Raw genomic sequence first — 11,987 nt, forward strand, 5'->3', positions numbered from 1 at the left:
TAGGGGCAGGAGGCCCTGGCCCCTCCCCCTTACCCACCGCGCCTCCTGACACTGGGGGATCGCTGTGCTGGGGAAAAGCCATCCGCCACAATGGAATGGGGGGGGGGGGGGGGGAAGAGAAATTGGGGAGCAACATGGAGAGGCCCTAGAGGGGGGACTGGGGAACGTGAGGGGATGCATCCAACAGAGCCTTCAGCCGAGATTCTAACAAACACCACTTTATTGAACACGCAGGTCCCAGCACATACAGCCACAGAGAAACAGAGGGCAATGGTGCCCAGCTCTGGCCTGCAACATTCTGCTTCAGCCCGAAGACTTGGGGGGGGGGGGGGGGGGGGGGGGGGGAGAGGGAATTCCACAACACAGATGTACAAGCAGGAAGGGTGAAGCTAGGGTCTTCCCCCATGGGTGCAGGGAAACCCCTGGTGCCTGCTACTCCAGCGTTGCCTGGGCATCTAGGAATCTTGCAGCCCCACCCTCTGCCCCTAGCTCTAGGGTAGGGAATAAGGGAGAGTATAGCCAATGACAACCCCATTGCTCCTTAGCTGAGAACACTAACCATTCCAGATCCCACACAATCCCATCAGCACCCTAAGGGAACCTTGTCATCTTCCTGGAGCTGTGCTCTATCTACCCACGCAGCAGCTACTACAATAGAGATCAGGCAGGTGGCAAAGACCTGCCAAAACCTGGCAGGTGCTCTGCCCATCTCACTCTCAGCATGGCTGAGGCATGTTCTCAAGGAGACGGCTCCAGGGCTTTTAGGGCTGCCTTTCCCCAGAGAGGAATGCAAGTCTATTGGGGGGGAGGGTACACACTGGGGGATATGAACACCACAGGGTTGAAGTCTGAGGGCAACTTAGCTCAGCTGCTAGGAAAGGGCAGGGGCTGTGAGCGGTACACCTAGCCCAGCTCACTGAAGCCACTCATAGGACTGCTTGTTTTAAAACATACCAAAAAAAGTCATTTTCCCCCTCCAGGCCAAAAGCCTGAGGGGAAGGATTCTGGCTCGGTCCTTGAAGCTTCTGGGTGCCCCAGCAACACGTGCTTCTCAGTCTTGCTTCCGCTGCTGCTAGAAATGGCTGGAGCTGGAGGCAGGGCAGCATGGGCAAGACTGTCTGTATCACCCCCAGCTTCATTGGCCTGCTGCAGGGGCTTCCCCTTCAGAGTTTAGGCCCCCTGGTTGCTCCCAGCAACGAGCCCCCAGCTTTGTTATTTTAAACTTTCATTTATTTACAAAAACGGTCATGGAAAATAAAACATCAGTGGTAGGGGAACTGCAGGAGAACTGCTCACTTGAGAAATGCCACGTCTGGGATCTTCCCCTCCGTCTGAAAGAGACCAGGAACCAGTCACAGGGACTCTGGGCATTGCAACGCCCCCATCGCCCAGGGAAAGGCTGCATAGAACCCCTGCATCCTGGCTCCAAGCCCCTCACCAATTTATTAGACACCACTCCCCTCCCAGAGGCAGGGATAGTGTCGACATAGGAGTCCTGACTCCTAGCGCAGTGCCTTCTCCACACGACTGTCCTTTCTTGTACCTATGAGGTGCCTTGAAGCAGAGAATGTTGGAACCAGGCCCCCTGAGGAAGGCAGCCCCAGGAAAGAAGAAGATCCTTGTGGGGATAGGGAGGGATCAAGGCATCCAAGGTGGCTCCTGGCCCCATCCCACCCTCAATCTCTGGGCACTGAGGCCGCTGGTGGGGAATGAACATGCCCCTGGCTCCTCCCCTCCACCTCTTTGGTGCAGGATTGTGAGAGACCCCAGGCCCCTGGGATAGAGTCAGGCCCAGGCACTGGCTCACCTTGAGCTGGGTGAAAACCTGGGCTGCCTGGCTGTAGTCCCAGTCGTTGTCCTGGAGGCACCTAGGGCAGAGGGACACTGTCAGTGAGCAAGTGATAGGCCACGGGGCAGCACCAACCCTCCCCACAACCTTCCCCAGGGCCTACTTACTTTTGGGACCACTCGACGTTCATGCCAGACTGCATGGCGAAGGCCTGTAGCATTTCCTGCTGCTCAGCCGACAGCGTGGGCACAGGGCTGGACGAGGGCGTGGGTGCTGGCATCACGAAGGCCTTGCGGATCTCCTCTGTGTTCGCTTTGCGCACAAACAGCTGGTCGTTCACGATGCACAGCCTGGGGGTGTGTGGAGAGTGAGGCACGGAGGGATGCTCATCCATTCCCTCCCCCAGAGCCAAGGAGATACCATTGCCCCTCCCCCTGCTCTCCCCCCGCAATCTCCCCTTCCCCCACTTACCCTGTGATGCCAGCTGGCACAGCAATGAACATGCGGGTGAAGCCTCTCACCATATCCCGGGACTTGCCATCCACTGCACACACAGAGAACAGAGCCCAGTGAGGGGGGTATGGGGAAAGGGGTCCGCCAGAGGGTATGGGGTCTTAGCAGGGAGGCGCTTGGAAATGGAGGGTAGGGGGCTTCTGGACACTCACCTTCCTTGAAGACCCCATGGACAGCAAAGCACAGCAGGGTGTTCTGCAATATGAGAGGGGAGGTCACTGAACTGCCACCCCCTCACCATGCCCATGGCCCAACGGCTTCTGCCTCCCATTGCCCGACCACTCCCCTTCTGTCCCCCACGAGCACTCTCTCCCCTCACCTCACAGCGCAGCCCACCCTGCCCCCGAGATGGGGGCATTTTTTCCCACCTCACAGTACAGCCCGCCATGCCCCCAAAGTGAGGGCATTTTCCCCCACCCCTCAACCCCCCTGTCACAGCACAGCCCACTCAGCCCCTGGGATGGGGGCACTCACCGTCTGTGCACAAACATCCACCACAAAGGAGTTAACGTCATGCTGAGTCTTGGGCAACTCATTGAGGAAGGCCACCACGTTCAGCCTCGTATGCTTGAGCAATTTGAAGCGCAGGGCTGGAGGGAGGAGCGGGAGATGAGATCCCACCCAGCCTGACAACCCAGTCACAGCACCACAATCTCAAGTCTGCCCTGCACAGAAACCCAGACCTGAGTCTGCAGAGAGCCTGAGCTGATCACTCCAAGGGGAAGTGCTGTTTTGAGTGTGATCGATGCAGCCCCGTGGCACTTACTAGGGTCCTTGAGTTTCTTCACATTCCTGCTGCCCTTGAAGTATTCACTCAGGATGCTCCTGTTGAGAAGAGATGCCTGGTGAGTAGCTGGGGGACAGTACCCTGGAGCTTCTGCCCCACAGGAAAATGCAATGGAAACCTTCCTCCCTCACCTGGCTCTTAGATTCTCCCTGATCTTCGCAAATGGGAACAGAGGCAGCCTCACCCTACTGGGCAAGGGAGAGGTGAGCCCCATTTAACAGAGTGGGGAAGGGAATTGCCTGAGGGGGCACTGAGTTGGGGTCAAGCCAGAAACAGAACCCAGCCCCCCTGCTCTAGCCAGAAGACACCACTCACTTCCAAGAGCTGGTGATAGTACCCAAGAATCCTGATTCCCAGCCCCCCACTCCCATAGACCTCACAGCCCTCCTGTGCCAGGGATAGAACTCAGGCGTTCGCGTTCTCAGCCCTACGGTCCCTTGGGAGGGCAGTGACTAACCCCTGGTGGACATACCTGGAGGGGTTCTGGGAGAGGAAAGGGATGCTGAGGGAACAGCAGGCCCCATCGTGGTAGGCATCCAGCAGCCCCTGCCTGTCGCCAGAATCATATACAGAGTAATACCTGCCAGGGAGAGAGCGTGTTAGCAAAGAGCAGCTGTGCTGCTAGGACAGTGGCTTCACTAGCCCTGCCCCAGAGCTCTCCCCACACCTCAATATCCTGTACCCCCTGCCTGTGAGACTGGAACAACGTGACCTATATGCCCCCTCCCCATCCATCCCCATCTAGCTCCCTAAATGACTCATCCTCCCACGTCAAGGTACTTACTGCTGCAGGAAGCGCAGCACCAGCACCTTCAGGTCATCCGAGCCGAAGTAGCTGCCCTGTGGGTCAGAGAATGTGCCAGTTAGTGCCCTGGCTCGGAGCCCTTTCCCCCAAACCCCTGCCCCAGGGCTTGCCCTGCTGGCAGAGCAGTTAGTGCCCTGGCTCACAGTCCATCCCCTCTCCACACCCCAAGAATGCCTTCCCCAGTCTGGCACCAGGGCCAATCCTGCTGGCAGAGTGATTAATGTCCTAAATCAAAGTCCCCCACTCCCTGGCCCCTTTACCTTGCAGGGGGGGAGGGTGGTGGGCGTTTCCACGTCAAAGACAATAGGAGGTGGGAGCTCGTGGCCGTCCTGCAGAGAGGCAAAGGTAGAGCAGTGAGCAGAGAGTGCCCCAGCAGTGGGTTCTGAACAGGACAGCCCCAGGTTAGTGCAAAACACTCACCAGGCGCAGAAGCTTCGGGAACCGCAGTCGGATGGAGCTGTCAAAAATGGGACATGAATCAGTGGGGCCAGCCAGGGCCCAGCCTGTCTCCCATGGGGCCTCCTTCCCTCCCTGACCCCACCACTCTGGGCCCACCCCACATGCCCTTGGCACTGACTCTGCAGGCCACAGAACGGGGCTGCCCCTGTGCCCACCACACTCTCCCTTCCCCAATGCAGCACCCCATCTCACCCCAGCAGGGCAGGGACCCAGCGCTGAGCAGCTGGGTGGCAGGGACAGAGCAGATATCCCTCCTGCCTTAGTGAAGAATCTTGGGGCAAGACACCAGGGCTTTACTACATCTGCTCCCTCCGTATCTTGGAGCCTTGGCCAATTTACAGGCCCAGAAATGCTATGGGGCTAGTGCCACATGGCTGAAGGGCTCCACACTTACCTGGCTCTTACTCACCTATGCGGCTATTCTCCAGTGAGGAGAGAGTGGGGGTGGGGAGGGGAAGACAAGGGCAGGGGGATAGGACATGGATTCCCACAGATCATGGAGCCGCCGTCATTGCAACCAACTTACAGCTGGGGGAAGCTTCCTGCATCAAGGCCCAGATCTAATTAATGTCCACGCCATGGCACGCGGGGCAGGGATGACAGAGGAGAGGGATGCAATGGCACAGAGAAAAGGAGGACAGAACAGGAGGAAAGAGGGATCTGGGAGCCCAGGAGCAGAGCCTCTTCCTCCCCTAGATGGCTCCTCACACCTACCCCAGACGCATTGGTGCTGCAGAGGTTCGAGAGAGACTCACTCTGGGAGAACACAGCATTCTGGTCAATGGAAAGCCCGGGCCTCCTGCTCCTACTCCTGCTCAGAGCCAGTCCTAGCCATGCCTGCTGCCATGGCAGGACCTGGGGCCGCTGATGGGCTTGTGTGCAGCTGCTCACCGAGAGCACGAGAGAACAACGTAGCATGTGCCAGGCCCTTACACCAGGAAGGACCCCTCTGCGCTGACCGCCGTGCGGTCTGGTTTGGCCACTGCACGGCTGTGCCTGTCTTAGGTTGTTCCTTCCGTGAGGAATCTTACCCGTCTCTGGCTAGCCAGCCATTGTTGAGGGCCAAACAGGGGGCGCAGGGACTGGCAATAACAGCAGCTCCGGGAGTGTTTGGTTCAGAGCGATATGGGGGGCAGCCCCCTAAACATCCATCAGGGGGCAGAGACAACAAGCCCCTCCTGTGTGCGACTGGGGAGACCAGGTGGCGACAGTGGCTCTCCCATGGCCAGTGTGGGAACAGGGATACTAGAAGAGGCTATGCATCCTGGAGTCCCAGTGCCCAGGCTGAGGGAGGAGGAATGGGAAGAGAGGGGGAGAGGAAAGCAGTGTAGAGGCAGTCTAGCTGTTACTTTAGGGGAGTAGAGTGCATTGTGGGGAAAGGGGACAGGGCTCCGAACTGGCTGAAATAGAAACCACATCATCAGCCGTGCAGCACTCAGGTCCCATGCGCCCCTGGGGGGCCCAGAGCCCCAGCCCCAGAGGGGGATGCGGGGAGACAAACACCATCAGTGGGGCCACTGCAAGAGGGGCTGGGATCCAGCTCCCAGCAAGGAGCTGGCATCTTCGTTCCGCTGCATTGCCCCGCACTGGGCAGGAGAGGCCAAGTGATTGGGGCCAGGCGATCCACGGGCCCAAGAGGCTGCCACTGACCTGACATAGCTGGACTGGTCCCGGAAATTGTTGCACAGAGGGTTTCCATCCAACCACAACTCCTCCAGCTTGAGCCCCTTCACCTTGTCCAGCTCGCACTCAGACTTCAGCTGTGGCAGGGAAAAAGAGCAGAGGGGCAGACCATGAGTGCAAGGCCATGGAGGGGTGGCCGGACCGGGGATAGTGGCAGCGCCTACCTCATTGCGGGTCAGATTGAGGATCTTGAGATTGGTGGCTTTCTGGGCCAGCTCCGCCAGGTCATCCAGCTGGTACAGCTTGTTGCTGGTGAGATTCAGTGAGAGCAGCTGCAATTGCAGAGTGGACAGAGGGTCAGAGGAGAATCCAAGACAGAACTACCCATCCCCAGCAGGGTGGCATGGCGCTGAGTGCCCAGACCGAGGTTCCAGGATGTCCCCCCTCCACCCCCACCCCTCACCTCCGGGATGTTCTCTTCAATGATTTGCAGCACAGCCTGCATGCAGTTCCGCCGGTTCAGCACCACATCAATGTTCTGTGCCACCAGGTCTGGAAGAGACGCACAAGCTGAGCACCCCACACCATGGCCCCACCTGCTCCCTCAACACCCCTTCCTCGATACCAGCCCCCCACACCTGCCAGGAAAACACGCACCTGGGTCCGTGCGAAGGTTCTTCAAGTCCAGGGACTGCTGGGACCCGTCATATCTCTTACTCATGGTGAGCTGAAAGCACAGAGACCATGGGTCAGAGGGGACTGGTCTGCAAAACCCAGCAGTGGAGGGCCTGGGGCATGCAGGCAGGTCCCTTGCTTGGCTTCCCTGGGTGCCATGGGATGGAGTCCTGGGGAAGTTTTGCCCAGGTCCACTGCGGTGTGACAAGCTCCTCTCCCCTACACCCCACCCCAATATGCACCAGGAGCCCCCCAATCAGGAAATAGTGCCCCATTTTCTAGAGAGCTCCCAGAGCTGGATGCGGGCTTGAAGCACCTCCCCCTGGGCCTCCCCTGCAGAGCCCAGTGGGGGCACAATAGAGCTACCCTGCACCACTCACCTTCAGCTGCTCAATCTCCTCCGGCTTCAGCTCCTTCTGGACAGACTGGGGTGGAGATGAGTGGTTGACAATTAGCACCACCTGGAACAGAGGCAAGCTGGGTCACAGAGGGGCAAGAGCCAACACTGGGCAGGAAGCCCATGTCAGGGTACTGGGGGATGGATGGGGGGGTGCCACAGAGGGGGCCCATGCAGTGCAGAGAGGTGTCTGTCAGGTTATGTGAGGACCGGACACAGGACATGTTCCCATGCTAATCCTGCCAGAAGAGCAGAGACCTGGCCAGGCCCAAGGGGCCCCCAGAGAAAGGAAGGCACAAGGCCAGCTCTAGGCATTACATCACTCCTTCACCCATGGGGGTCTTTCCAGCCAGATGCTAAACACAGAATGGCTCGGGGGAGGGGGAATCATACCTTGTAATTGTCTCGATCTGTGATCTTGCGGGACAGCTGCTTGAGCGCATTGGCTGTCGTCATATCCTCAATATAGAAGTAGGCCCGGCTTTGGTCGTAGTGGAACTGAGGGGAGAAGACAAGCAAGTTAGGGAGCCCTGGTATCCCCGCCCTGTCAGGAAGAACCTGGCTGAGCTATGCCTGCCTACAGGCATTCCCATCCCTGCAGTTCCACTGGGGAAGCTGAGGCACAGGGAGGAGGACTGACTCACCCAAGCCTGCATAGCAAGTCTGTACCAGAACCAGGAAGAGCGCCCAGAAGTCTAGCCTGACTACTAGTGCCCCCCTGCTGCAACCACTAGACTCCACACTTCCCTCCCAGAATTAGGAATTGAAACCAGGAGTCCTGACTCCCAGACTCCCCTCCTTTTCCAAGAAACAGGTATAGATCCCAGGAGTCCTGACTCTGTCTCCCTGCTCACAGCTTGCATGACACCTCAGTGCAGCTCTCACCTCCACTGGAGTAAAAGGGACACTGGACAAGTTCTGGAGGGAGCTCAGAAGCCATGACTTGTCATACTTCTTTCCATAGGGAATCTAGGAAAAAAACGACACTTGTAAGTAGCATGTCAGTAAGCCGGCGGCAAACTATGGGCCTGGGAGCTAGGGAGGTCTCAGGGAGCAGCCCTGCTCCTAGGAACCAGGAGCATCAACCAGTGAACAACAAGGTCCTTCCCCCCTGCCCAGGGAGCTGCCTGCCGGTCAGACACTTGGCAGCCAGGCTGGACATTATGCCCCCTTCAAAAACTGAGTCAGAGGGGCAGGACGGCAAGGTGACCTGCAAGGGATGTGCCCTGGGTTACCAGGATGTGCCAGGGCTGTGGGGTAGGGGCTTGGACAAATTCCCTGTTCCCTCCCTCACCCTCCAGCACTCACTGTGACCTTGTACCACCTCCTCCGGCTGCTGTTGCGGCTGGCACTGCTACTCCGGTCCTGGGGAGTGAGGTCTCGTTTCACTGTGACATGGATGTTGGTGGCACCGCCCCGGCCCCGGTTATGCCAGTCATCGCCTCGCCTGTTCAGCCGTGACCCATAGGGAGTGCTGGGAAGCGGAGGGACACGAGCGCTTAGCATTAAAGACAGGAGGGATATCTTGAAAGCTAAAGGGACCCAGAAATACCTGATTGAACCCTGTGGTCATCGCTGCATTAGAATAAAATCTCTGCAGCAGCCGCCAGACACAGAGGCCCTATTTATCCCCAGCACAGGAACAGTGCAGCTTTCCCCTGCTCCACAATCAAGAGCTGGAGTGGAGCTGGTGCCCCCTGGAGGGGAAAGGCCCCAGATCCCATTCCCTGCCTCCCTGAGCCAACCAGTTCCCTCACCTTGGGGCCGGACTGAAACAGGCATCCCATAGAAGGCATCCCCCCACCGTGAGCCATTCCATCACACACAACGTCCAACAACACCTCTCACTCACTATCTGGTTCGAAGACTATCATGGGCGTCGCTCATGGGAACATCTCCGTCGCCCTCCTCCAGCTGACCAGAAGGGCTGGGACCTGCTACACCTCGGTTCCACGAGCGGTGGTTCCCCTCACTGTACATCTTGCCTCGGAACGGACCTCGACCTTTCCTCCTCCTTCCAGCGAAGCCCCCACCTGCACTGCCCACACGGTCATCATGTTCTGTGCAGAGGAGCAGAAGGAGTATCAGACACCATCCAGCGACTTCCCTCTTTGAATGCTTGACACATGGGAAACTGCCCACACTAAACCCCTACCCTCCTGGGCCCTTGGGTCTGCATCAGTAGAGATGAGAAAATGCATCAGGCCCTGTCGCTTCCACCCCTTTCCCAGTCCATTCCGCAGGGCTCACAGCACACCCCTCCACACACACACCACTGCACCCATCCCCCCAGAGCCCCTCATCACCCTGCCCTCCCCCCACGCTGGGCTGGGAGATAAAGAAGACAGCCCCCAGCCAGCATCCCCTCCGCAGGCCCACCCCCGAGACTGGCACAGGCCCCCCAGAACCCACCCCCAAAGCCCCGCCCTCAAACCCTCTCCCCTCCAGACCCCAAAGGCCCCGCCCCCTCAGAGGCCCCTCCACAAGCCCCGCCCTCCAACCTTCTCCCCTCCAGACCCCAAAGGCGCCACACACCCCCAGCGACCTCCACAAGCACCGCCCTCAAACCCTCTCCCCACCCGACCCCAAAGCTCCGCCCCCCAAACACCACCCCCAAGAGCTCCCAAAGGCCTCAGCCGCAGCCCCTCTCGCCCGCCCGCGTCACCCAGCCCCCCTCACCGCTGTACCCCCCTTTCCCTTCCTCCGCCATCGAGGGGGGGCTCCACGCGCCGCTGCTGGGCGGGGGCGGGGAAGGATAATGTCGCTAGTTGGCCGAGCGGGGGGAACTAGGCAACGATCCCACCGCTCGGCTCCGAACCGCTGACCGAGCGCATGCGTAAACAGCCTCCCGGAAGGTGCGCATGCGGTGGGCGGCCCGACCGAAGGCATTACGCATGCGTAGCTCAGCAGCATCAGACGCTTTTCGATGGGAGAAGTTACGCGTGCGCTGAATTCCGCCTCCCCCTATTTGTTCCCGAAGAGGTGGCGACCCTACGCATGCTCAGAAAAACCGACGCTCAACGCGGCTCAGGACGCTGCGCACGCCCACAAAAGCCCCCTCTCTTTCCTTTCTGTAGTATGTGCTACGGCTGGAAGGAGAGACTCTCAGGGACAGAGATTCCCCTGGGTTGAGGGTTCGAGTCTTACCTGCGGCAGCCGGGACCCCCAATTGGATCTGTGTTTAAGTCGCATCCTAGCAGAGAATGGGGCAGTGGGACCACTAGCTACCTAGATCATCTGCCTTTTCCCCATCCCACCCCCCCAAGATCCTGGGTTCAAGTCCCACCAGCGGATCCTTGGCTACATTCTGTGGCTGCAGCTTCATCTTTGGGCAGCTGCCCTCTCCTGCCCCCATTGGCCTCAGTTCCTGAGACCACCACTGTGAAGGTCCCAAGCTTCAGCATCCATGGGGCTATTATAACTCCTTCCATTCCTTGCACAGTGTGACAGACACCCACAGGGACCACAGCTCTGCCAAAGGTCCTGCCTTCCTTGTGGGTATAGAGGCAACATGCAAGCCTGTGCTCTTCTATCCATTAGGACAACATGACACCCTGTGCACTGGGGATGACATATATCAGAAGGCTGGTATTCCAGCAGCGAAACCCACTTCAGGGGCAAATGGGATGGGGGGGGGGGGGAGGGCGGGAGAGAGCAGAAGCAGCCTACCTTCTCCCAGTGCCATGTGCAAGACTAAGGTAAATGCACCCAGGATGAGTGAGCACAACCTCAGCCCTTTTCCCACTTGCCATTTCATCCTGAGTTTTGCACTGTTTCTCCTAAAGTCCCTGGAGGCAGGAGATCACGTAGGAACCACATCTTTCATTTCTAGCCCCCATGTTTGGAGAGAAAAGGTGGAAACCCTTTTATGAACCAGACCAAAAAGAAATCAACCCCCCCACATCATTTTATAAAATAGAAATCTAGTGATTTTTATGGGGGCCAACTCTTTTTTTTTTTTAACCCCTTGAGATTGGCACTATTTGCAACCTCTTTAGGGCGCAGGTTGTCTCTGCTCTGTTTGTGCAGTGCCAGCACAACAGGGCCCTGGACTAGGGTTCCCACGCACTACCACACACCAACTAATGAACTAGAGGTGGAAAGTGGGAGGTACTGAGCCTGGAGAGGAGCAACTGGTGAGATGGACACACTTTCCAGGGCCCTAAGACTGCAAGAGATCCCACAAACATCATCCACAACCAGAATAGGCATTCCACAAAAACATGCCCCAGGCAGTATTTTTTGGGACCATATCCTATTAAGTGACCACATCACATTAATGCTTTATGTATCTCTGTGGGCCAGCGACTAAATGCACTCCATGGGGGGAGGGTTACCACAGCTCCTCCAAGAACCAATACCCCAGAGGGTGATTAAGATGAATTACTTAAGCCTTAGGTTGTAAACCCCTCCAGAGAATTGTTTCCCATGGGGAGGTTTGACTATCTGGTCCAATCTGGCTTTTCCAGAGACCAACAACGGAAGGGGTTTTGCTCTACAAAGGTAAACTGACGCAGGGCCATTTCTCTGATCCAGCAAACAGACAGGACTTTCTAAGGGGGGACCCCAACCCTTGTGGAATAGTTGGAAAGACTTTAGCCAATTGGGGCCCCATAAGACAGATGGGTGATCTCCACTATTAGCATGCCTCTAGTCTAGGATCTTCTTTTTTAAAATATGTTCTGTTATGCTTTTACCTTAAAAATACATGTGCTTAAAGAGCTGCATGGCGACTTGTAATTGCTGGCAACGCGCTGGTCATAGTCCTCAGGCACTGGCTGTGGGACAAACCTGCTTGCTGGAGATATCACAGTGTAAGGCTGTGCAGCCTCAAAACCCCAGTGAGGAGGGAGTGGGACAAGGGTCTCTGCCCAGAGACCAGTGACAGCTGGAGACCTGAGTGGACCACAGGGGGAGATACAGTTGAAGTTAGCCTGAA

At 57.7% G+C, this 11,987-nt stretch overlaps 1 protein-coding gene across 1 annotated transcript; it reads right to left on the minus strand.

The window, feature by feature from the left end:
• Positions 1-198: 198 nt before the first annotated feature.
• NXF1 (nuclear RNA export factor 1) lies at positions 199-9,894 on the minus strand. Its single transcript, XM_054035142.1, has 21 exons — positions 9,728-9,894; positions 8,901-9,108; positions 8,357-8,522; positions 7,934-8,017; positions 7,442-7,546; positions 7,032-7,112; positions 6,634-6,703; positions 6,440-6,528; positions 6,201-6,308; positions 6,004-6,113; positions 4,315-4,351; positions 4,155-4,223; positions 3,874-3,929; positions 3,562-3,669; positions 3,069-3,127; positions 2,777-2,892; positions 2,455-2,497; positions 2,261-2,333; positions 1,957-2,139; positions 1,808-1,868; positions 199-1,331 (listed from the first exon to the last, which is right to left on the minus strand). Exons 1-21 carry the CDS (start codon positions 9,756-9,758, stop codon positions 1,293-1,295), a joined length of 1,896 nt encoding a protein of 631 aa, XP_053891117.1. The 5' UTR covers positions 9,759-9,894; the 3' UTR covers positions 199-1,292.
• Between the last annotated feature and the right edge of the window lie 2,093 nt (positions 9,895-11,987).

Source organism: Malaclemys terrapin, chromosome 7 (genome assembly GCF_027887155.1).
Source record: "Malaclemys terrapin pileata isolate rMalTer1 chromosome 7, rMalTer1.hap1, whole genome shotgun sequence".
Classification (NCBI taxonomy): domain Eukaryota; kingdom Metazoa; phylum Chordata; order Testudines; family Emydidae; genus Malaclemys; species Malaclemys terrapin.

Coding starts and splice junctions, on each gene's coding strand:
- NXF1 (XM_054035142.1), bottom strand. CDS start 9,758: ATGGCGGAGGAAGGGAAAGGGGGGTACAGCG. Junction 6,704..7,031: donor AGGAGATTGAGCAGCTGAAG/GTGAGTGGTGCA, acceptor CTGTGCTTTCAG/CTCACCATGAGTAAGAGATA. Junction 6,114..6,200: donor TCAATCTGACCCGCAATGAG/GTAGGCGCTGCC, acceptor TCCCTGCCACAG/CTGAAGTCTGAGTGCGAGCT.